The 25,276-nt window shown below is 40.4% G+C and overlaps 1 protein-coding gene across 1 annotated transcript in view; it reads right to left on the reverse strand.

Annotated features, from left to right (window-relative positions):
* SLIT3 (slit guidance ligand 3) overlaps positions 1-25,229 on the reverse strand; it is a 475,112-nt gene extending 449,883 nt beyond the window's left edge. Inside the window, exons 1-3 of the mRNA XM_008928306.3 lie at positions 24,727-25,229; positions 4,111-4,182; positions 1,485-1,556 (exon numbers count right to left, since the gene is read on the reverse strand). Of these exons, the coding sequence (XP_008926554.3) occupies positions 1,485-1,556; positions 4,111-4,182; positions 24,727-24,911 (329 nt within the window). The 5' untranslated portion in view covers positions 24,912-25,229. The remainder of the gene's footprint in view (positions 1-1,484; positions 1,557-4,110; positions 4,183-24,726) is intronic.
* Positions 25,230-25,276: the final 47 nt, after the last annotated feature.

Genomic DNA, 25,276 nt, shown 5'->3' on the forward strand with positions numbered 1-25,276 from the left:
ATGACACTTGAGTATTGTTTCTGGCTACTAATTGCCACCCCTTCTCTTGAAATTGTTTCAAAATTCATTTCATAACTAAATGAATCTTTATCTAAATAGAAATATGAGAAAGATTTAGTTTTATATATATATATATATATACACACAAATATAAGCTTAAAACTAGGACTTACTTAGGATACTGACTCTCCAAGATGAGCTAGAATGTGAATAAACTGTTTTCTACAGTGTCAGGCTCTGTTTAATTTTAGAAAACTAATCTCTGGTTTTGTCTTGTTGGTTTGTTTTTTTTACTGAAATAAATCAGCTGTGGCAAAACTTCGCTCATAAAAGTACTTTCTAACGGAATACAGGTAAAAATGGCTTACAATTAGAATTTAAAATTCATCTCCTTTATTGCCATAAGCAGAGCTTTCTAATGCACGACAAAAATCCTGAGTAAATTAATTTTCAAAGTTCGGTGCACTAGTCAAACAACTCAAATGCAAAACTAATCCTGAGATCATCTGAAACAGCTTTAGTACATCTGCTCAATACTCCAGACTTCTCCTGAACAATTGCTGGTGGGCACTTAACTCATGAAAGCTGCTTTGGAAAAATATCAGTGAGAAAATAACGAGTCCTACAAGAAATGCCTGGCAGAGAACACTTCCCAATCAAGCATAAAAAACCCCCTGCATTCCAAACCAGCTTGTGATATTGTCACCTACCTCTAACAAAGAATAATTCCCCAAAGTATTTCAGCATTACAGAGATTTTGTTCTTTTCCCACCATAAGAAGATAGAATTAGTGGTTTCATGATAAAGCAGTTGGATATAGCATTACTTTTGTCCTTTTTAATATTTAAGTTTATACTTCTGCAGGGCCACTAGTTTTCTACAAACTGATTCTCCATTAGGAGACTTATATTCACCTTTTCTAAGTGAATTTAATTGCTACCAAAAGCAGAGGAAATCTACAGTCTGTTCTGTAAGTCTTGTTTGATACTCTGGAAGTACTGTTGTCACTGGCATTATGCTACTTTAAGGGAAATGAAGCTCATCAGAAAACTAAGTACAAAGGCAGTTTTAGAAATACTGTGGATCTCTAAGGAGAGAATTCCAACTTCCATTAGCATAGACATATATATATAAAAATAAAAATATATATAATCATACAAAATAATGATAAAAGATCTTTTCACCCACATATCAATTTTACAAGTTGCCCACATAATGTCCTTTTGATAGTGTTATTGAGGCTTTGGTTTCACTGCCACCAGTTCTGTTTTCTTGGCAAGCAACTCTACATTTATTTCAGTTATTAGCCATCATGTAATACAAATTCAGCAGTATTTAAAAGAACACTTTAATTTAGGCAGGTGCTCATCTCTGTTTTTCCTAAAGAAGGTTAATTTTATAATCACAAAATATTGTGGATGGCCACTGATAGTGAGGTAGAAAAACTGGAGCTTTTCCACAGGTGTATAAATGGAGATACTTACAGTCGTTCCAGTTGTTTCAGATCCTGAAAAGCTCCACGTTCTATCACACTAATCTGATTTTCTTCCAAGTGTCTGCAATTCCAAAAATACCAGTTAATTTTAACACAATAAATAAGAGCTTCCCCACTTCTCCTCACATGTTACAAAAATGCTTTTCACAGAAGTATCAGTAACAGTTGTAACTGGAGATTATTTTAAAGCCTGGACAGAGCAGCACTGTTCTTCTTGGTCACTGAGAGGGAACTGCTCCAAAATTGCCTCCTTACTGCCAGATTTGTACACATTTTTGTTTCTAAACTTCTACAACCATAACCACTTTGCTCAGAAAGGTGTTGGTCTAGAGCCTGGCTGTTACATCCTCAGTATGTTCCTCTGCAACATAACTGAGATATTGGAGCCCACAAGAGGAGCTCACTCAATGGAAATGTATTTTTTTTTTGTCCAGACTTTATTCTGCACAGATTTCAGGTTTTCTCCAGAGCAAACTCTAAGTATTTCAAAGGGATTCAACCTCCCCCAGAAACAGAGCCAAGGCAGCTCTGTGACACAACTTCAGGGTGTAAAATCACAAGAGGCAAGTCTCAGCTTTCCACTTTGCCTGATCCTCTTTGCTCCACACCCTGAAACCAAGACAGGGATAAGTTATAAGCAAAGGAGACTGACTTCCCTTTGATTTGCAGTGTGCAGGGGATGACTGTTCATTTACACAGCAGAAATGCTCTGAGGGTGAAGTGGAAGCCAAGGAATAGATACCAACAGTCCCACTGAGCTCAGCTTTTCCCTCCCTTGGTGCTGCCTTCCAGCACAGCCCCATTTCTGCCTCTGTAAGAGCACTTGGGTGCAGGGACTAAACATCTCTGAGTGTTCCAGGTGGTTTTAGCTAAAGCTAAGAAGGAAGAACTTAACACACAGTAAGTGTGGGCTCAGTTAAGACCAGGGAAAAAGGACTCTCCTTGCCTGTTCTCAACAGCCACCCCTCTGCCCTCAGTTCTCCAAGGATGCTCAGAGCTGTTCAACAGGAGAGCAGCACAGAGGACAGGCAGCAAGAGAGTGTTCCACAGCTGAGACCATGTAGGAAGGTCAAAAAACAAAACTGAAAAAAATCCAAACACATGAACCAAAAAGGTTGCTAAAAGGAGGGAGAGGAAAAACTGCCCAAGGAAAAAAGATGGAGCTATGAGGGATAAAAGGAAAAGGTGCACAAAGGAATATTTTCCATGTTGCTTGTTTGAGACCAGAAGAGTTTTTTTTCTGCTGTGCTGTTCTGTGAGTTTGTTGAAGATCACTTGTTTCTAGTCCTCAGTCTGATGTCTGCAAGCAGGACTAGGATACCTGTCTAGGATCACTGGGACAGGCTGCATGTTTCTGTGCTTCCCACCATACCCCCAACATACACAGGGGATATGGGGGGGACATATCCCCCACATAGGGGTTTAGTAATGTAGAATTCCAGAATTATGAAGAAGAACTAAAAAAATTAAGAAAAATCTGAAGGATGTTTTATTCCCAATGGCAAACATCACACTACTGCAAGGCTGAACAAACGAGTTATGTAAACTTGTAATGAACATAGGACAAAAAAATTCATATAAAAAAAATGCAGCTGTACATTTTGCTTATTGTTAAGGGCATAAATGACTGCAGCAGCGTTAGACAATGTCTGACAGTATAAAAACCCAACAAAAACAAAACAACTACTGGCATTAATATAGTATAGTTCATGTATTTTAATAGACTCCCAAAATGGTATTGACAGTTGGGATGGGAGCCAAGGAAATTTAAACAACTCCACTGCTAGAGATGAGAGAAACATCACAGGAACACAAAGTCTTCCAATACATTTGAAGTGTTTCCTTAGTATATGACAAGTTGTTCAAAAGCATTAAGGTAGCAGAAGAAATGACTTGCCTTTTCCTTAGCAGGACTTAAATAATTAATTGAATTATCACTAAATGATAATTCAACAGTTCAACTGTTGCAGTTTTAATATTTCAGAAGCTACTCAAAGGACAACTTTTCATCACTAACTTAGTGGTGCTGTTTGAGATTCAGGTAAGAGAAAATAGGAAACCAGGAATGACAAATTCCTGTTTCCCCTTTCAATGTTCATTTAGGAGCGTGGTTAAGCTCTTGACTGATACTTTGAGATCATGAGACAGCACTACCTAAAATACTTGTGTCACTGCATACTAGACTAAAAAAATTCACAGCTTTCCTTGTGTACAACTTCTACAGCTCTCCTTAATGAACTCCTGCAAAATCTTCTGCAAAAGTGCTATTAATGGCACTGTACCCTAAAGTGACCAAAATCTCAAAGTCCTATTTGCTAGTGTTTCAATATCATTGATTTATGCATCATTTAGTGGACAAAGTTTTTACCACAGGATTTATTAAAAGCCAGTAGGAAAGAATTAAATAGCTCTGAAACTGCACTCACTTTAGCACAGAACTAAAATTTACTGTTTCACATCACAAACTGTTCCAGTTGCCTGGTTTAAAAGAACAACAACTGAATAATATGCAGAAATTACCACCATTTGCTCTCTAGAATTATGGACATCTCAGTAGTAACACCCTAAAACAGTCTTGTAAAAGAAAAAAAAGACAAATTTTGTGTTATACTCACAAGACACGAAGGTTCTTCAGCCCCGTGAAGTCCGTCTTCGTGATCCTTGTGATATTGTTTTTTTCTAGATCACTGCAGAGGAAAAAGAAAGCAGCATTCAGGCACTATAACTGACACCCAAATTTCCATTAGCAGAAAGTGTTTCAGTCACTGGAGCATCTCCCAGCTGCTCATATTGTACAAGTGAACATTTCCATTAAAATCTCAAAAAGCAAGTCATCAATCCCGATGCATTTTGTCTCCTCCTCTATGTTGCTCTCATCTACGAAGATTCTTCCACTTTTATTTCTAGTTTTGATGCTCCCTAAAAGCTTCTTTCTCCCTCCAAGACAACAATCTTGTAAGAAGCTGCATATATTCAAGACCCAATTGGTATAATACAGCTGAAACATGAGTCCTAGGCCCCTAAATTAAGCTCAGACTTTGGGGTTACTCTAAACCAAGTGAGTCCAACCTGCTGCAGAAACTTAGGCCACACAGAGCCTGAAGTGAGGACAAGTTAGTTCAGTGACCCTTAAGTGCAGTCCTACTCAGATGACTGGAATATTTACTGGTGTCATAGGTCCCAGTTTGCCACTTTCTTTAACAGAATTAAAGCAGTATGTGATACATTAGAGATAAAGTGCTTAATAACATTGGATTCTACTTCTAATGGGTTTTGATAGACATCAAAATAATACTAATAAAATCCTTAAGTCATAAAATGGTTTAAGGATAGATATAAAGTTTAAGAGTTTATGCATCTTAGCACAGGACATATTCCTAGAATACAAGAAGCACACTCTCCTGTCAGGAAGACATTTTCTTTAGCACAGATGGAAAGTAAGGAGGGAAAGTTCCTACAATTTAGCTGTATGAACAACCCAGCCAGTATCCTTATTTGCCTTATGTCAACTATATTTAAAAAAGATCCACTGAAGAAAAAAAAAAAAACCACAAAGTATCTATAGGGCACTTCCACTGCCTGCACCAACATTCTCTTCCATTGTCTTTATCCTTGCCATTAAATCATACTTTTTACCTTTGAATCCCTGCCTACATTTTTCAGATTTTCCAGCTTAATTTCCTCTTCTGTTCTCAGTTCAGTCCTTCCCCCCTGGTGCATCATTAACCACTCACTGGTGCCCCAGCATGAGCTGACTGCAGGGAGCATTGCAAACAATGACATCTGGAGCAAGTAACACATAAAATAGCCTGTGTTGGACTTGTATATTGTTCCCCACCTGCTTTCCATGGCATTCCATCACAAGGTTTCCCTTGCCTTTATCTCAGAGAAGCTCCAGCAAAGCATGGCACTAAGCTGGTTGGAATTCAGAGGCAGGCAGGAGCCAGGCAAGGTGTACAGGGCAACACAGTGTCAGTGACCACAGGTTTTGTGCAGTTTGGTAAGACTTGATCACCAGCCCAGCTTTGCTCAGCTTGAACAAGTGCATGAAGAACTTCCATTCCTGCCACATACACAGCAATCTCTCCACCACACCACCCCTCCTGCCCAGCCCCAGACACCAATCTCACACATCAGCACTGTTCCTCTCTGCTTTCAGCCCCAAGCACACTCAACATCCTCCCCCTGGTGAAATCTGCAGCTCCCTAATCTCAAAAAAAAAACTTTAACATTCCTTGATCAATACATATCTTGAGATTGCTTTTTTCTCTACTCCTGCAGACTGGCACAGTCTATACTGTACACATAATATCAGTTCTATTACTCTTTTGCAAAGATTATTATCTAAGTCAGTCTTCCATTTCTGTCAGTCAAATGACTTGCACAAATGTCTAACTTCAGGAGAGCCATTCTTCATGAAGATGACTTTCCTCAAACCATTTTGATTTAATTGCTGCCTCTGTTTTAAAAACAGTGTTTACCTTTTGAATATTTGCCCTTTCCAGCATGTTTTTCCTCAAGGTTTATCTGCCATTTGAAGAAAAACAGAGTAAAACTGTGATGAACTACTGTGTAAAACTTCCTCCTGCAGCTCACAGTAGGTGTAACCCTGGCTGCAGAGCAGCAGACTGCCACAGGTTACCCCATTACTCAATTAAACTTTGTGACTCTGAAGTTACTGAACCTATGCAGACATTAGTGGTTTACAGCTGGTATTTGTGGGCAAACATAATATTTTATGTTTCCTTTATAAAGTTTGGCAGCTGATTATGGGCTCACCAGTGGGTTTCAACTACAAAGAGCTAAACCTTAACGTGCAACCTTGGTTGGCTTTCAAACCCATCAGGGTTCAAAAGGACTGCTGGAACCAAAAGGATTTCTTGGAAAAGAAATCAGCTGAGTCAAAGATATGAGGAAAATAATACTGTAAAGGTGAATTTAACAGATATCTACATCCAGATAAAATAATTCTACATAAAACTCTCATTGTGCAGAATTCCTGCGTTTTGGATACAATGTGGGGCCAAGCACATCTTGGATCTTACTCAACATACCTACCTCACTCCACACATACACAAGCCCAGCTACTACTCTGTCATTTCACATTCAAATAATATTGTCTCATCACCTGAGAATATCTAAGAAAACTCCATTAAAGAACACAGGTCTCTTGTGGAGTGTCAGCAGACAGGTTGGTATCGCTCACTTAAGAAGAAATCAGAACTGTCATCTATAACCAGCTCTAATAAAGCTCTTGGTATTCAGTCTCTCTTGACAACCCATTTTCTAATTTATTTTTTTTTTTAGGATAAAACATGTGAAGGTCAATGCAGGTATAGTGGCAGCTTCAAGAAAACAGATGTGGAAAGAATCATTGAAATGGGAATAGAAACATGAACTGGACTAGAACGGTACCAGACCTCATGAAAATGAGTTCAGATGAACTATTAAAGGGAGCTCTACTCATAAACATGTCCTGCTATGTTCCAATAACAATTTAATCCAATACATATTTTGTAGATGCTGAAGACTGAGCCACACAAGGTACACACTTATTATAAACAGGGATGCTTGGAGCAACTGGAGCAAATCCTGCTTCATCACAAGAACTCTGAATTGCTTCATCTTTCACTCTTCTCTAAAGACAATCAAGTGAATTTAAGACAAACTTTTAAAGCACCAACATTCTCTGGAGCATGCCAGGAGTGCACAGATTTCCCCTGCTACATGACTTAAATTTCAGTTGATGATGACTCTGCTCAGCCTCTCAGCTCTTCCAAAACATCCAGCCACTGATCTCAGCCCCCATCCTCGTCCTTGGCCTGGATAAAGTTTATGAGTTGAGAAGTAAATCCACTTGCCACTTCACACTTTGTGCTTCAGCCTTCCAGACTCACAGACCTTGGCAAATCCACACCCTCATCCTGGCCAGCTCTGAGCCTCTGCTCCTCTGACATACAAGATCAGAACTGAGTTTGACACCACATCACCTCCACAATGAACATCACAACTCTGACAGAAGAGCCAACAACAACAGCCATCAGATGCTGAAGTCTTGCACAATCTTCAGCTCAGTAATTCAGTAGTTACATATAAATAAAAATGCCTTATACAAAATTCAAATCCTTTTATATACACGAGGATGCAAAAATTCAAATCAACACCACTAAGATGCAAAATTTCAAAGCAACACCAGTAATAGTGAGTTCCTCTTACAATCAGATGTCATTTTGCTACTTGCTGGGCCCTCTCTGAATTACAGTCTGCAAGATAATCTGAAGTTTGGGCCCTGATCAGGGTTGTGAATCTTGAGCATGCCCAGGTGAATCCCTAACATAATTCCTCAGCTCTTCCAAGAGTACAGGTTTGGAGTTTTCTAATCAACTGCCCATTTTGGAGTTACCTCTGGCTGCCCAGTTATGCTTTTTCGGGCACACAGAAGGCAAATTCAAAAGTCTTACTAAAGCACATAAACCAGTTTTCTCCCTGTACAGCTCTGTAATGGTTTGGTTTGAAGCCCCTCATATATGGGCACTGCACAAATTCACAGGTAAACAAAATACTCTCACCCTGATGTTCTTACTGCAAGTGGTGTATTTGCTCTAAACAAGCTTCTATTTTGTACACTTATTTTTAAGTTACAATTTTTTTTCTGGTCTGAAAAACCATCTGACTTCAGAGCTAACCCTGTTAGCTTCTGGTCAGAAAAGAAGCTGCTTAAATTTAGTTCCCCTTCGAGAAGAAACAGAATAATTGCATTTGGTTAAGGCCATTTCTTGTCACTAAGTGTTCTAGAGCAACTAAGTTTTCCTCTATTTTCAGGGAACCTTCAGGTGCCAATCTGGTAAACACAGGGGCATTCCTAACAATAAAACTGAACATCTCTGATGCCCAGTAATTTCATGGCAGTAGCTGATTTTGCATTTCAATGACAAACACAAGTCCTAGACGGGCAGTATTTCAGAAAATATTTATTAATTTGTTTTTCTTTAACTTAAGAAGACATTACACAAAACAAAACTGCAGACAAAGTGAAAATATCTGAGAAGGAGCACTAGACCTCATTGAAGTCCTTAGATATTTGATTGTTTATATTAATAAAGAACTCAATAATAGCAGTAGAGAAACTGTATTTAAGGAAAAATTAACTGCCATAGACTTCAAAAGACAGCTCTTACCCAAGTTAAACAGCACTAGGATTCTTTCCTGTCCAACTGCTTCCCAAGTAAGGTAAATATTCATTTTGAGTCATAGAATCTCAAACAAAGTTTAGTTTCTGTTCCTGCTGAGTTTTCAAAGTGGCTGCCACACACCAGTTCAAAGCTACACACACAGGTCACATTTGGGACAAACAAATCAGCACAGAACCCAATGCTCTGAAAGGAACCTTGATTAAACCAACCCTCCCTGTAATCTGCAGGGAAGGTGCATTTCTCTTCATCTCATTTTTGGTATTTTCCAAGAAGGAATGCATAAATTTTTTCTGTCACACATGTCAATGCACTTAGGAATTCATAAAAACCTCTCTTGTCCCCTAAGAGCCAACAGATCAGGATCCAACACACCATCTAGAACTCCCAGCAAAACAAACCTCACCTGGAACACAAGTCATGGAACACCCAGAAGTTCATGAAGAACAGAAGAAAAACGGTTTTCCAAGACATTTAAGAGCATCTGTTTTGAGGTTATAGCACACATTCTTCGCTATGAATAATTTGTAATACATTCCAAGGGATTTTATTTTAAATGATAAATCAACATTCAAAACGTGGCAGCTAAAATTCCAGTGATAACAATTGAACCTGGATTCCTGAATCTGAGTAGCTACTGATATTTTTCATTAGCCCAATTCCTCCACATATTCTTGGGAAACAGGGATTTTCCTGTACCATGGCATTGTTCAAGGACTCTGTGATCCCTGTGGGTCCATTCCAACACAGAATATTCTGTGATTCTGTGACTGTGTCCACCCAAACCAGCTGGAATGACAGCTGAGTCAGCCCACAAAAGCTTTCCTGTCGGATTTGTTTTCCAGCCCCCAGTCACCATGCCAGGAAACCAGGAACACAAACACTCAGCACCTGAGCTGGAAGAAACCTGCATTTTTCATAGGTAATGCATGTTTTCCACCCCTGACCTGGCTACCTACTGCACCCTAGAAACTCAGAGCCATAAGAAACATCATCTTCATTTTTAGGAACACCTTCTTGATTTTTAGGAAAGTCACTGCAGAGCTGGAGGCAAAAAGCTGTTCAGTAAAGCCTCCTCTCTTGAGTGCTTTAGTTCTTAGTTTGGGAACACACCAAGAACCATAACCAGTAAAAGGGTAAAAATCCACTCCCATGTGTGAATGTACCCACAGAGTAGCTTTTGGCTGCCCTTTGCAGTCTTTACACACCCAGTATCTGTTTTATTATTTTAACCATTTTCCAGGATTTCTGCTATGCAGCTAATTTGCCTTTAATGGCTGTGGACTGCCACTAGCCTCTTAACCTTAAATGACCATATTCCCTATAGGAAGCACTTGGCAATTCTCCTATGCCTTCAGTCCAAGAACTTCAAAGTTACTGTGATAAACTACTCAATTATAACGCTACCCTGAAGCCCTCTGGCAGCACAATCTGCATATCTTCAGATTTAACATATTTTGCAACGCAGGAAATGAATTCCTGGGACTGGATTTTATGAAACACACAAATTCCAGTAGTTTCCAAGTCACATGGGCAAGTACGAACATCACTTGTAAAGAAAGACAACAACTTCAAAATCAAAATCAGCTGAAGCAATTTCATTTTTAAAAAAAATACATTTCGACTCTGTAAGACTTGAGTGATTTTCTTCTTCTTAAACAGCTGACTTAGAAAAAGAATTTCTCATGCTCCTTTGCAGAGTTCTTGAAAGACTGGCACTCTGAACACTTCACATCATCCAGTTCTTCGGAAGAAAAAGATTTAAAGCCCTCCATGTAGCATGGGACAAATGAACAGAGGATGAGAGAGCTGCTGAACTTAAATAAAAGGTTAAGGGGAGATCTTAAACTACCTGGTTTGTAGGAGAAAACAGACCACCCCTTGCCTGATCTGCAATAAGTCATAGGTGGAGGAACAGCAGCAGAGAAAACACAACCACCAGAGTTCTTGAAAAGATTCCTAAATATCCTGCACAGCTTCAGCAACAACTGCACAGTGTATCTGCACAGTTATGCTGGGATCCAGCAGTTTGGGGATCTTAAGCCAGAATATCAATTAGCTCAGAATTCGACATTTAATAATTTCTGCTGTAGTTGTTGGACAGCACCACATGACACCGGATAGTTTCAGCCCCCAGGAAAACTGAAACAGTAATTAAATAGCCCCACAACAGCTGGAGTGTGCAAACCCTGGGCTGCAGTCCCTCCCACCTCTGTAACACACCTCCACGACAGGGCTTTTAATGCAAAACAGTGAGATCGTTCGTTGTGATTACAGAGGCTGTCAGGTATGAGTCAGACTGTTTTCTTTCTGGCTGAACAATGGGAAAAGGGATCCTAGAGGTTAAGTGCCCTAATTTTCCAAATAAGCTCTCCATTCCCAAGTCCATTGCAGCAGTGCTTGGTTAATAACACACATTTTAGTGTCCAAATGATCTGGAACTGCTTGCAGGTGACACACTTCTGTCCTCATCCTCATAAAAATAAGAAAAAAAAGTTATCTGGCAAGCTACAGATGTTAAAAAACATCAAGAAAAAAACAAACCCAAACCTACTTTTTGCCGCTTGTGCAGTGGCTGAATTTCCAGTTGAGCAGACTCATGTGGAAGTCATACCTAAGGCCCACAGAGAGCAGCATAATGGATTGAGTAATTCAAGTACTCTGCTTCTTCCAAGGAAATACATGTTTGTCTCAGCCTGCAGGAATTCCTGTCTAATTATTAGAGTTTGCAGGTTTGATTATACAGAAAGGAAATGTTATGCTGACAGAATAATGCTGAACAGTACATTTTACACTCCTCTGTCCTTCACCTCTGTTCCCAAACTCCTGTAGCTGCTCTTGATGTGTCCCAGATCTCACCTGGCAGTGTCACCTGTGCCCTTGTGGAAGACAAACAGAGTCTGTACAGAGAATTAAACAGGTGTAGGTTGCACTGGCACTACCTCATGTGCCAGTTCACACCTTGGGTAAAGGGGCATCTCAGACAGAGCTCCAGCACAGGGGGAACACACAGTTCACAGAGCACAGAAACATTGCCCAGACATGAAGGGATGGTAAGAGGAAGGTCAAAGCTCAGCTGGAGCTCAAACTTGCAAGGGACATCAAGGAAAGCTTCTAGCAGAGCATTAGCTATAAAATAATAAACAAGATGTGATGGTTTAGTGACAGAGCAGGTGCTCAAAGCCCTCTCTGAGCTGAGTCTTCACTGACACAGTCTCAAGTCTTTGTGTTCAAGGAGGAGAGGAATAGGCAGTAGTAGCAGAGGATCAAGTCAAGCATCACCTAAGAAATCCTGACCCACATGAGCCTGTGGGAAAACAGGATTGATCTGCTGGTGCAGAGATCTGGCTGATACAGCACAGCCTTGCTGTGACATCTCTGATCCAGGCAAATACCACCTTTGCCTTGGAAAAAGTCTAGAAGCAGGACATGGCAAAGTGCAGACTGGGCAGCAGCAGCCTGTTGTTACTGGGAAAGTCAGTGCAAATACCACTGGGAGAAATTTCTGGGTCAACAGAAGAGAAGCTGGCTGAGAAAAGGCACAGATCCACCAAAGTTAAATCATGTTTGAGCAACCTGACTGCCTTCTGTACTGAAATAACAGCTCTGGATTAATAGAGAAGAGGCTCTTTCTCAACCACACAGTGAATGCTGAGTCCAGTTTGGGGCCCTTCTGTCCATGAAAGATCCCAATGGACTTGAGGCAAGGCCAGGAAGATACCACTGAAGTGATCAAGGGGCTTGACTACAAAAGCTGGGCCTAAGGGAGCTCAGCTTGTCTGGTCTGGAGAAGGGCAGGCTTTGGGCATGGAAGAGCAGCTTCCAACACCTCCAGAGGGGTCAGTCTGGAAACAGAGGGCTTTTCAGAAAAGCAGGGCTTTTCAGTGAGGTACAACACAGGGGAAGGGATACAATTATCATAACCTGAAAATTAGGAGATTCTGGCTGTTCATGAAAAAACCTCATTGCTGTCAGGACAGTCAAGCTGAGGAACAGGTTTCATAAAGGTGCTGTGGTTTTCAAGACCCAACTGGACACCTTCCTGCCCAAATTCCATGCTCTGCTTTGAGCAGAGGATGGACCAGGAGACCTCCTGAAGTCCCTTCAAACCTTAAAGATTCTATAGTCCTACCTTTTCTACAAAGAAGAGGGAAAAACAAATATTTGTTGTTTTCTGGTTTGGGGGCAGTTGAGGGTTTGGTAGAAAGCTTTAAACCTGAAGCACAAAGAAAATTATAGGAAATACTTTAAAATACAGTTGCTACAAAAACATGGTTTCATATGAAGAAGCCAGGATGTGCACATTATAAAGAGAAAGAAGTACAGTTCTGTGTCATATTAGCTCTCATATTAGCTCAAGTATCATTTTAATTCATATTAAAAAAGCCCAACCAAGATTAACAACTGCATATACAAAAACTTCAGTTTTTTACTTATTTCTTTTCAATTCTTGATTTTATTTAGCCATTGCTACTTAACTCCTACAACTGTAGCTCATCTTTCAGATCCAACAGGCACCAGCTGGTTGTATGGACATCAATCAGGTGGTTAGATCAGCCCAGTGCAATTCCAAAGCTCAAGCAGTCAAACAGGGAGAAATCAGACAACAAACATTCTTTGGGCCATATTTTCACTCAACTATCAAATGGACAATCCCATCAGGATATGACAAAAGTGCCTGTGCTTCCATCTTTGTCAGTTTTGGACTCATGTAGGAGAAAAAAACCCCACATTTCTGCAAACTTGAGCAAAATGCACATTGCTTTATTCCACAGAGACAGTATCTGATGTTTGCCTTTAATTCTGGATTTCACTTAATGACATGGTGTGAGACTGAATATCTCACAGTGAGGGAACTGCTCTGTGTTTAGGTGCCCTTCAGTAACACAGACAACTCCATGTTTAGGACCTGAAATATTTCACACCTGCTTCTGACTGCTGTAAATCCTTGATGACTTGGAAAGAAGTTCCACCAACAAACAAATGATTTTAGTGAAGTCTGGCATGAAAATCAAGCCTTGGTTTCATCACCCTGCTCCCTTTCAGACATGCACAGACTAGAAACTCTTCCCAGGAGATCTCTTCCTGGAAAGGTAAGAGAGGTCTTTGTTTATGTTTGTGGTTTTTTCTTTCTATTGCCGTTCAGGGTGGTTTTTTTCTTTTTTTTTAATTTATAAAGCATCCAGTTTCACCAACTCTATTCCTTCCAAATACCACCACACTGAGTGTAACAGGTCTACTGTGGCCACTAAGGAGCAGATGAAGCCAAGAAGTTGCAGCAAAAGACACAGAACAGTTTTAATATGTGAAATAAAATTCTGAAGGAAGCTTATATTGACTTGAATTTCCCAACCAGACGTTACAACCAATTTACAAACAATTTTCTTCACTCTCAAGCAGATTCCCACCTTCCTTGTCTCCCCATCCTCATCCCACTTCTGGTTTTCAACAGCAGACTTGCTGCAGTAAAGCTGAATTGATTTCACAATGTTTGCAAAATGAACTCAAAACTCAAGTTTTCCTAAAGACTTGGCAGACGAATCTGATGTTTCAAGTTACTGAAACTATTCATGCTTATAAAACCACTTTGCACTCACCCTATTACATACCTGAAGAACAACCTTGGAAAATATCTATTCTATAAAATGAAGTTCACATCAACAGGGAGTAACCCATTTAAAAAAACTTCATAAGCAATTAGCTAAAGAAGTCTCCAGGGGGAAAAAAAGAACATAAAACCAAAATCAACACCAAACCACCCACCCCCAAAAAATCATAAAACCTCTGACTGCTCCTTATCTTTTGCTGTCTTCTCATATGTTATCTATCAAAACTCACAATTCCAAAGGATCACTGGGCTGTTTTCTACACTTTCACATTCTTATCTGAGGAACTTATATCCAGATGTGTGTTTTCATCTCTCTGAAGAACCAGCCCTTTCCCTCAGGGCTTTATTTCTCAATATCTATTTCCACTTCTGGAAAACAAGTTTTCTTTGCCCAAGAATTTTACTTCCAGGTTGTCTCACCCCCTTACTCCCATCTCCAGCTTACCTCCCCTGCTGCATTTATTCAGGCATTTCAGAAATGCACAATTGCTTCCCTGTACCATTCCCTTACAATGAGTTCTCAGGTTGTTTTTTTTTGCTCCCCAGCTCTATTCTTAAAACATCACCTCTACCACTTCAAAAGGATGAGACTGCCAGAGCTTCTTCTCATCCCTCCACAGCTATTCCACAGAACCTTGTGACCCAGGAGCTCCCACACTGCTCAGTGGTGCTGTAACCACTGCCCTCCCCAAGCCAAGATGTTTCACCCAGGTTTTGCCAAAAATCAGCATTTCAAAAAAACCCCCTTCCTAATATAATGCCTCCCCAGTCTAAACAAAACCATCCCACAGCCAAAGGATAAATCTGGAGAAAATCCCCAAATTAAGTTCCCACCAAAGTCCAGGCAGAACATGCTTTAGGAGTCAGGGGAAGGCACAAGGCATTTAAACAGCTCTTGGGAGGCAGCTTTTTCTTGCTGAAGTTTCTCAGAGTCATATTTAAACAACACAACTGTTTTAATTAAACATTGGTGTCTCCATAGCTGTGGACAAGCAGTACACATATTACAGGATTACTTGTAATGGGCTGGATGTCATGCAATCACATCTGTTACAGGAGCTTTACATGCTACACTCCATATCCTAAAACAGAGAGAATGGGCCAAACTGCTGCTTGTTATTTCCTTCTTATCAGGGGGGAATCACTAATATAAAGATAAATTATATTCTTACACAGAGAATATCTTTCTTCATTCATCTTGGACAAGACAGCACATCCCAAGGAACATGATTGCAAAATTCTAGGGGAAGTGTCTTCCATTTTTGGCTGAGCTTTTTGTTATCTTCAAAGGAAAACTAAAGTTAAGAATTTGAATTTTTTCTACTTTGGGACCAGTTGTTTGTGGAAAAAGCTTTTCCAAGTCAAGCCAAGCTTTTGTATAAGGTCAGAATTACGTAACATGCAACCATGTTTTCTGCTAATGCTGAAAACCATTTCTGACAGACAGACAACCAAGCACTACTTCAACCTAAAAAGCTGCTCAAATGCCTGCACAAGTGCTCACTATTGCCCAGTGCACACCCAGAGAAGACAATTCTCTAGGACAGTTTGGCTGAATGACTTAAAATACTTCACTTCAATGTGACCTGAGGGGGTTCATCAGAGTCACAACTCACCATCTTTTGAAGCTTTCAAGGTTATTTATTAGGGTCTCACAACAACACCCACCAGTAATACCTCACAGTCTACTAACACATGTATTTTGTATCAGTTAATTAGCACATTCCTTACCTGCCTCAGGAATAAAGGAGAGAGACCAACTAATAAAACCCCCAAGGATTCAGAAACAGTCCCCTAACTATTAGCATGCACAAGCATGCACCTATGCCTCTGTTATCAAAATGTTATTTTCTTAATAGTTAAATGCTTATCTTTTGACACATTTCATGAGAAAGCTGATGCCCATACTCTTCCCTCCACTTTGTGCCTCCCTTGCCCCCAGTACCCCCCCACTCCCCAGAAAAGCAGCCAACCTTGACAGATTCCAGCTCCTGGGGAAAAAAAAAAAGTTTGGAGACAGACATTAAAAGCTCCATTTGATAGTGCTGTGATTTTGGAGATCAGAACCTCAGCTTCACTAATATAAAGTTTATTATCATCTCAGTTATCAGGCCTAAAAGCACCCTCATGATAGCTCAAGATTTCTCCTGTTGAGCACTGCACAAACAAAGATTTCCCAAAGGGTTTTCTGCAAAGAAAAAAGAGCAAAGGGATGGAGACAGGCAGATGAAACAGCACTGAGCAGTACAGCAGGCACTGCCCTCAACTCTAATTCAGCCTACCTGGCATGACATATTTTTAACTGATAGAATTAAAATTACAGTAAATTTAAAACCTTGCAAAACAAACTTTCTGTTTAAAACGAGGACAGTTCCTCCCAAGAAAACCCCAAAATGGAAAAAAAAAGGCAAAAAAACCTTTCAGAAACAGAGTTCATCCTCCCCACACCTGCTCCAAGCATGTTCCCAGGCTGTTCAAATGGGTTACTGATCTCCAAATCATTAACCTCCAGAGCAGTTTATCCCTCCCATTATATGGAGCCCTGGTTGAAACCCCAATCCTGTGTCCTGTAGACTCAAACTGCTGTCAAGGTTCACAGGGAAAACATTGTCAAGAATTACAGGCAACTCATGTGTCTTGTATTTTTGGGTGACTGTCTGTGTGCACTCACAGCATGGTGTCACCACAGCATCCCCACGACCAGGAGAGGGTTAAAGTCTCTCCAAATAGTCTAAAAAAAAAAAAAATCTATCCTAAATGTGGTATCACTGTTAAAAGCCTTGCACCTCAGAGCAGAATGACCAGGGGTCAACTTAGCAGCCAGCAAGGTATCAACAAGAGGAGGCTGCCTCCCAAAATCCTCAGTGTTGCCTGGGCTCTAAAAACATTTGAGTGTGTTCATTAATAACCTGGTACTAATCCCACAAGGCTGATCCTTCACCACACCCCTGAGGCAGGAAGGCACAGTGGGATCCCAGCAGGAGAAACAGAGGACTCTCCCAAGGAGTCTCCTGAGGACTCTCCAGGTATCACCTGCTTTGATATAAGAAGTTAGGAATCACTTCTGCCACAGTATCGCAGATTTTCAGGAAACCACAGGTAGAAGTGGGCTGCTGATCAACACCAATCCTGTCAACAACTGAGCAGTAAATTTCAGATAGCTTTTCCACATTTCTTGAGGCAAAGTCAAGACAAGATCCACTTTAAAACAGTGTTTTCTGCCTCATTTTAACTGTATCCATGTTTATTGAAAATGCTCCTTCACTGGCGACAGCAAAGGAGATTTGAACCCATAGCTAAATTCTTATTTGCACCTGAGACACGAACTTAAGGTCTGAGAAAAAAGCAGCAAGTCACTGTTGGAAAAGTCAAAATCTAATTAAAAGCTCCAAAAATCTATCAATCATAAGATTAAAAACATAGATTGCAGCCATCAAACAGATGGCGTAAAACTGGAATACCAGGCAAATTTATTCTGACAGAGAAAACTGACAGACCAGATTCAGTTAGGGGGAAAAAAAAAAGCTGAAAATAACTGGCAGTGGTAAAAATCACCCTCTTAAATTCCCTTTCTACAGAAATGGCCTTAAACTCATCTAAAATTTACTCTGAGCACGAGAGCACAGACCTGCTCCCTTCTGTAAATAGGCAGACGGATCTTTTATGTATTTAGGACCATTAGAAAAGACTGACAATTGCTTACAAAGCCATTTCTTAATAGGGAAGAAGCAGTTCTTGTCACTGATGAGAACCATTCAAGATCTTAATGATATGTCTGACTGCACAACATTGAAAACAGATTTGGAAATAGAGCATTACAGATCTCGGGAGAAAAGACTTGGAAAATACTGAAAACAGAGTAGCTTGGGCCATATTGCAAGCCAAATGTGACTAGAACCCAGCCCTTTCTTATCCTGAAAATGACTTAAAAACAAACAAAAAAGTCAAATTGATATAGCTTTACATTGGCAAACAAAACCTGTTAATGAACATAAAAGGGGATGGGAGTGACAACAGCAGTCCTAGGCCAAAATCCATCTAAAATTATGATAATGCACTTTGAATCAACAAGAAGAGATTGCCACCTAAGTACCAGAAAGGAGCCAAGGACAGGATGCACATCCCACCAGCCTGTGTCAAACCTCACAAGGATGGGGAACACAACTGACCTCTGTTATGGTAACATTTGTGAGCACCACTGCTCCCCTGCACATCCCTGTACAGGAACATCTGGATAGACAAACATTTGAAGAAATACTTGCCACACTTCTAGTCATTCTCCATGACATTGCCAGTACTGTTGTTCTCGAAAAAGCTTTGCCATTTCAGGTTCACTTTAGCCTTTTTCCCAAAACTTACCTTGAAATCCTTCCCTCCTCACCTGAAGTTAGAAACTTGCTGTGCCTCACCCTGAAGGAGACAGCCCTGCTTTGTCTTGCAGGAGTGGTAAATAAGCCAAGCAGGAAAAGAGAAGCCACTTCAGAGAGCTGTGGGACTGCAGGATGTGTGTTTTGATTCCTACAGGTGCCATCATCCAGCCTCCACCACAATGTTGGCTCGACTTAGAACTGAGATGGGATCTGCTGGTCCTGGAGAAGCCACTTGCTCACAGTCACACTGTGGGAAATCAAGCACTGTGGGCAGCACTCAAACTTTATCAAGAGTTCTGGAAAAATTAAGCTTCAAGTAATTTTAACTATTAGCTCCTGGGAGGGAACACATCCTGCTTTATGTCTCCTGAACAGTCTCTCCAGTAAATAAGCTCAATTCTTAACATACAATCACTGAAACTTACTCACTAAATGTTCTTCTTAGAGACAAGTTCTTTTTCCCTATCATTATTCCCAAGCATCTTGTGAGATTTCTTTGGGAAAATAATTTTCCTCCTGTTCTGTGGAAGTTTAGAAGTAGCCTAAATACTCCTGAAATGCAGGCAATAAATCATATCACAAGTTAACATCCACACAGGACAAGTTATTTTTCTTTTAAACACAACTGGAAATGTTTGTACACTAAAAAACCCAAATAAAAACCAAACCAAACAAAAAACAAACAAACAAACACACACAAAAAACCAACAGAAAAAAACCCACAAACTTGGTAGTGATATTCCAAAAGATTACAGGTAGTTTTGACTATAAAGGTCAAATGACTTCTTAGCAGTCAAGTGACAGCTTACAACACTGAGTTTTAAACCCATAAAATATACTAGAGTTGAATTTTTTTTTGGCCTCACAACCCATCCCTACAGGTAAGCTATACCTGTAGTCTTTGGTACACACTCCTACAAACTCATACAAACACAAATTCCAGGGATAAAAAACAATACTCATCAGGGGTATTTTAGGACTTCCTAAAAGACAACAGTTGTTTTTTAGAGGGGCAATCTTCCTTTCACCTAATTCTTTCACATGAATCAACACTCATCTGCTAAAGAACGTGGGAAAAAAACCAAAATCATCTCGGAGCAACTCATTAAAAAATTCTGCAGGAAGTAGTCTGGTCTTTCATCTAAGAATCTAATCCAAACTTCTGCAACTAAATACAGACAAGGTGACAATGGCCACCTCTCTGCTTCTGTAGCTAACAATTTACAACAGCTGATTCCATCCTCCTTCCTGCTTCCATCACTTCAAAACGAGGGAAGAGTTTTAATAGTGATCCCTCACAAGCACAGGGCAATGTCCAGCCAAGCACACACAGCACTGTATTAATAAAGAGAAGTATCAACATCAAATTAAGCAACTCAGCCAAGTTTTCCCAGGATCAGTCCCTCTGAGAACAAGCTTTTCCAAGCCAAAGCCATGTACATCTACTTACTGACACATGACCTAGGGAAAAAACTGAGAAATGCTCCACACAAGGTTTTGGAGACTATTACTGCACAACCAAATGAGTGGTAATCCCGAGTGGGAAGAGCTCTAGAAAAATAGAATGTCAGTGTAAGAGTCACTATAATTATATCTGCATGTGTTTAACAGCGTGTTCTGCAGCAATATGGAAGCATTCAAGACAGGAGCTTGCATTTAATTTGGAGAAAAACTTGAGGAAGTTGAAGACTTATTACAAGCCAGTGCAACTTCAGCAGCTCAATGCACCTAGGCCAAAACCACCATAATAATATATTTGTGTAACAGAAACCCCAGACCACATGAAAACTCAGGAGTAAGCAGATGACTAAGCTTCTAAATTGCACCTATATGTGGACACACTCAATTTAGCTGCTCAGACAAAGCAAAGAACAGATTAGTCTTGCAAGCTTTATCACTTTAGCAAGGTAAAGAATCCCTCAAATGAAAGGCAAAACAAAGCAATGACTAACACGGGAAAACTATCAATTAAACAAGATCCTAAGCCACTGAACATAAACTCATCAAGAACTCAAACATGGTTAAATTCTCCAAAGGAACTTTTATACATACATAATGTGCTGCTAACAGACAAGGAGATAACCAGACACGAATGGAAGGGAAAACACAAAGGCTCAGGCTTTCCATTCCAACAGAAAGCAGACACTGACCCAGAAGGCTCCTGAGCAGTTTTCTCCATATCACTTGTCCCTTTCAGAGCTCAAAAATACAACTGTCAGCCAGTGGCTTTGATCTGCTGGCTGCATTCACGCATCATCTCAAACTGAACTGGACTATCAGCATTATTAAGTGTTACAAAAGGCCACATGTATAATATTTGATGCAGATAGAAAATTTTTCCACCAAAGAAAAATTATATAAATAATCACATGCAAGAACTCAAGCACAGCTAAGCAAATTCTGATTAGGGGAGTTTGATGAGGCAATTCTGATGAACTTTTCATTAAGGTGAAATATTTGGGATTTTCATGGATGTATTTACATATCCTTAAATGTGCTGCCTTTATAAGACAGAAGGTCTTATCGGTTGCATAGCTTAAATAAAAGAATTAAGTTCACTACTAAATTATTAGTTTTCTCCTCAACACAAAAGGTCTACAAACTTCTATTTTCGGTAGGATGTTGTTTCACAATGTGGAATGGACCAGTAAATCCTAATGACAAGCCACAAGGTCAGCTCCATCATCCTGCTCAAGGGCCTCTGTGGAGCATCACATTTTGCAACTTGAGGAGAAGTCTTAGACATAATTTCTGTCTCTCTTCCCGTGTGAGACAATGGCTATTCCAAGGGTTCCTTCCCCAGAACGAGGATAATTGGAAGTTACTCCTGGAAGTGACAAGTATTTCCTTCACCACTTACACTGTCCAGACTGAGTAATTTGGTTGTGCAGCAGTACATGGTGTTCACCTCTTTTTAGCTCTCCATGAAAGTGAACTGAGCCAAAGCTTCAATCTCTACCACACAATTAGAAGACTATCATAGAGTGTAATAACAAGGTAAACTGCAACCCAAACCTAGCAATACTTGCTATATTTGCAAAACTACTATTAAAGATGAATCTGTGTAAAAAAGAAAAAGTATAGGATAGTTTCACAACTCTTTCTGTGATCACTGGTTAATCTGTGCATTTCCATCAAGACAGAGATCACAGGTACAACTCCTCACAAAAAGTGCACCTTCAAAGCCTTCAGAAAAAAATGTGCATCTCATTCCTCATGAAGAATCAGTAATCAAAGCTGGTTCATTTAATAGAACTTCTCAATAAGAAATTCTTTTCCCCCTAAAGATATTTCCCATTGTTTCCTTTATGTTATATTTTCAGTTTTCCTGGGTTTCATATTAACACAAATTTGAATAATATTTAACTTGGCTCCACTAGCCCAAACAATCTGTAACATTTGTCCAAACATAACTCTAAAAGTTTAGTGGCAAAACACTTTAAGTGGTGCTATTAGATCTCTCACTAATTAAAGCAAAAAGTTTCCAACTTGAACAGGTATGTGGAATTTTTAGCTCAAGAGAATGCAGAAAGAAGTAAATACCTTTCCAGAGCATAACAGTTGAAAAAGGCACTCAGTGTGTGGCCATCCAGAAACTTGTTAAAATCATTTTCCCATATAAACATATAAACACTTCTCTGAGATGAAAAATATTTTCATCACTTCAGATATAATCAATTTGGTCTTATTTACAAGCTAAACATACTAGTTACAAGACTACACATCAGCCCACTGCTATGTCATAAATAGTTACAGGTTGCTGTGGACCACAGGGAAAACGAGATCCTCTGATATGTCCTGTGGCTGACTGGTGTTTCAGCCACGAGCAGAATTAGACTCAAAGGAATTCAGTCTTTTTCTCTCTACTGCTTACTCTAGAAAATTCAAGTTAGTGCAACTAGTAGATAACTAGATTTGAAAGAACTGACACAAGCTTTAAAACACAGTTGTAATGACGATGTCAGGGAACATTTTAAAACCAGGGAAAGGTTCATGATGGACTGACAGGATGAAAACTGAAGACAGTGTTTAAAAATATGGATTAACGTGTTACTACGCAATCCTCTGTATCCTATTTCCACAAGGTTTCAGCCACTGAATGCTCCAATAATACACTATTAAAAAAAAAACAAACCAAACCAAACAAACCATCCAACACAGCCCCATTTCATATTTATCAGTGCTGGTACCTTCTAGGTTAAATATTCAAACTGAACATTGTGAAATCGCTACTATTGTTCCTTATGCAACCATTAATCTAAAATTTAAATCTGTAAATAACACCAAAAAGAACAAGACCAAGAGGACAGTGATCACACTCTCCTTTAGTCTTTTTAACACTTAACATGCCAAGGCCAAGAGCTTCCCTCTCCTGGCTCAGCTTCCTGCAGGAGACAAGGCAAGTTCAGGTCTTTCTTACATAAGTTCTCACCAATGAAACCTGGCAACGACGTTCATTTATTCCCCCTAAACTTGAGCAATAACAAATTATCATTTTGAAGTTCTTCTCAGGTGGCCAACTAACCTTGCACTCATGAATCATTTTAACCTGGAATTTCGAAGTTTAATTCTAGCCTTTGACTCTTAAACCATCCGCGTTATCACACAATACTCTGCCTGCCTTGGCAGTGCTTACTCTGGTAGTGGTTTGTTGTGGGGTTTGTTGTTTCAGGATCGGGGTGTGGTTTTTTTTAGCCCTAAACTGCCAAGGTTGCTACCCATCGATTTTAGAGTACACAGCTTCACAGTTTCAGGCAGAAGTTAAGGTTTCTATAGCACTGACATCTGAAAACGATTGCTCACACAGCTGGGGTTAACAGAAAGGCTGATATGGCCACAAAACATCAAAGATGGTAGAACAGTGTAGTGAGAAAGCTGCATATTGCTGTCATTTAAGAGCTCTCAGCACTATAAAACGCATTTAGAAACAGCCAAGGATACTATAAAATTCCATCCCGGGGCAGAACTCAGCCTTTAGGAGTGCTCTCTGCACAGAAACTTTGTTTGCTTAGTAACCTCACCCAGCTTTCTTCCTCGGAGGAAAAAAAAAAACTGCTTGAAAATTTGAAGTTTCCCCAACTCTGTGACCCAGAAGGAAATAAAACAGGAAGTCAGGCCATACAATCTCCAGCATTTGCTTACAAGTTCAAAAACATTTTAAGTTATCAGCTAATCCACATAAGGCACAGCCGAGTGCACTTTGCTGAGGTCAGGCGTGGAGCAGCGCAGAGCCGGGCTGGGGCTCTGTTTAACATTCCACTCTGGACATCTTCATATCTAGCACCGGGCACTCTCTGAAATGTGCCATCTGCTATGCATTAAGAACGTCAGAGACGCCGTCCTCTGCACCGACTGAGTGCCAGAACACTATCACAAAGCTCGACTTTGCTTTCAGCTTTCTCCTTAGAAACTTATTAAGTAAAAGGAGTCGACTGAAACACTCATAAGAACTTCTGACAGAGAGGAATTGCTAAGAACACATTCGCTATTCTCCTTGCTCCCCACAGCGTTACATTACTATCATAAACCCTGAAGCAGATTGAAAATTAAACAAGCAGCTTCCCCGCAGCAGCTTAAAAGAGAAATTAGAGGCTGTTTAATGTGACTTCTTCTCCATCTGAATTAGTTTATGGCAGCAGGCGGTTTTTCCATGGTGATGAAATCGCCATACTGAGGGAGTAAGGAGAAACTGCCACCAGGTGAAAACATCCAGGTTTCTAATTGCATATTAAATTGGTGTTTGCATTGACAATGATTACAGCGGGGAGCACTCCAGGTACGGCTCCCAGCTCCATTACAAGCAAGTCACTGCGAAATCCAATCAGACGGTAACTGAAACTTAAAAAACGTGAAACTCTGAAACCGATCGTTTTTTGAAAAGGCACAGCGGCAGGATCGCTGTAACTCCTGAAAAGCTCCTCCCCTTCCCTCCTGAAAACATTAATCCGTGTTGGATTACTGAAACTCCTGTTCCTAAGTACTCTGCACTGATAGGCAGGTGTGGGGAAACTCGTCCCAGGTGTTCCTACAACTACTCGAGGAGCCCTTAACGGTGTTACTTACAGTCTCTCCGCGTTCCTGGGAATATCCCTCGGTACAGTTTTGAGTCCCAGTCCATGACAATCCACGTTGGAAGCAATACATGTACATTTATGCGGGCATCCTCCAACAGGCATCCAAGTCACGGAGCTCCAAACGCTCAAGATCATTCCAAGGCACAGAAACGCACTTCTTCCCCCACGCAACATGGTTTCTTGATGGCTTCGGTGGGTATAAAAGTGTGCGCGAGCAGCCAGCCCTTAAAGATGAAATGCCTCTAAGAAAGGGAAAAGAAAACAAGAGGCTCTTAGTACAGCCCAAGGGAACCCACCACTGCCATCATCGCCGGAGCACCAGCAAACCTTCAAAGGCGCCCGAGAAGGTCACGTTAGGTGGAAGAAGGTGGGGAATTGCCTTTCGGGCTCAGGTTTCTTTCTGTTATCTACGGCCGGTACCAGAAGGCAGATAGTTTAACAGAGCTCGAGCCAGACGCGTCCTCACATGAAAGAGAACCCGGGAGCGGAGGCAAACACACACAAAACATCCATCAGAAGCGGCGGCACCCTCCGAAACA

Source organism: Manacus vitellinus, unplaced genomic scaffold (genome assembly GCF_001715985.3).
Source record: "Manacus vitellinus isolate BGI_N305 unplaced genomic scaffold, ASM171598v3 scaffold_25_pilon, whole genome shotgun sequence".
NCBI classification, from domain to species: domain Eukaryota; kingdom Metazoa; phylum Chordata; class Aves; order Passeriformes; family Pipridae; genus Manacus; species Manacus vitellinus.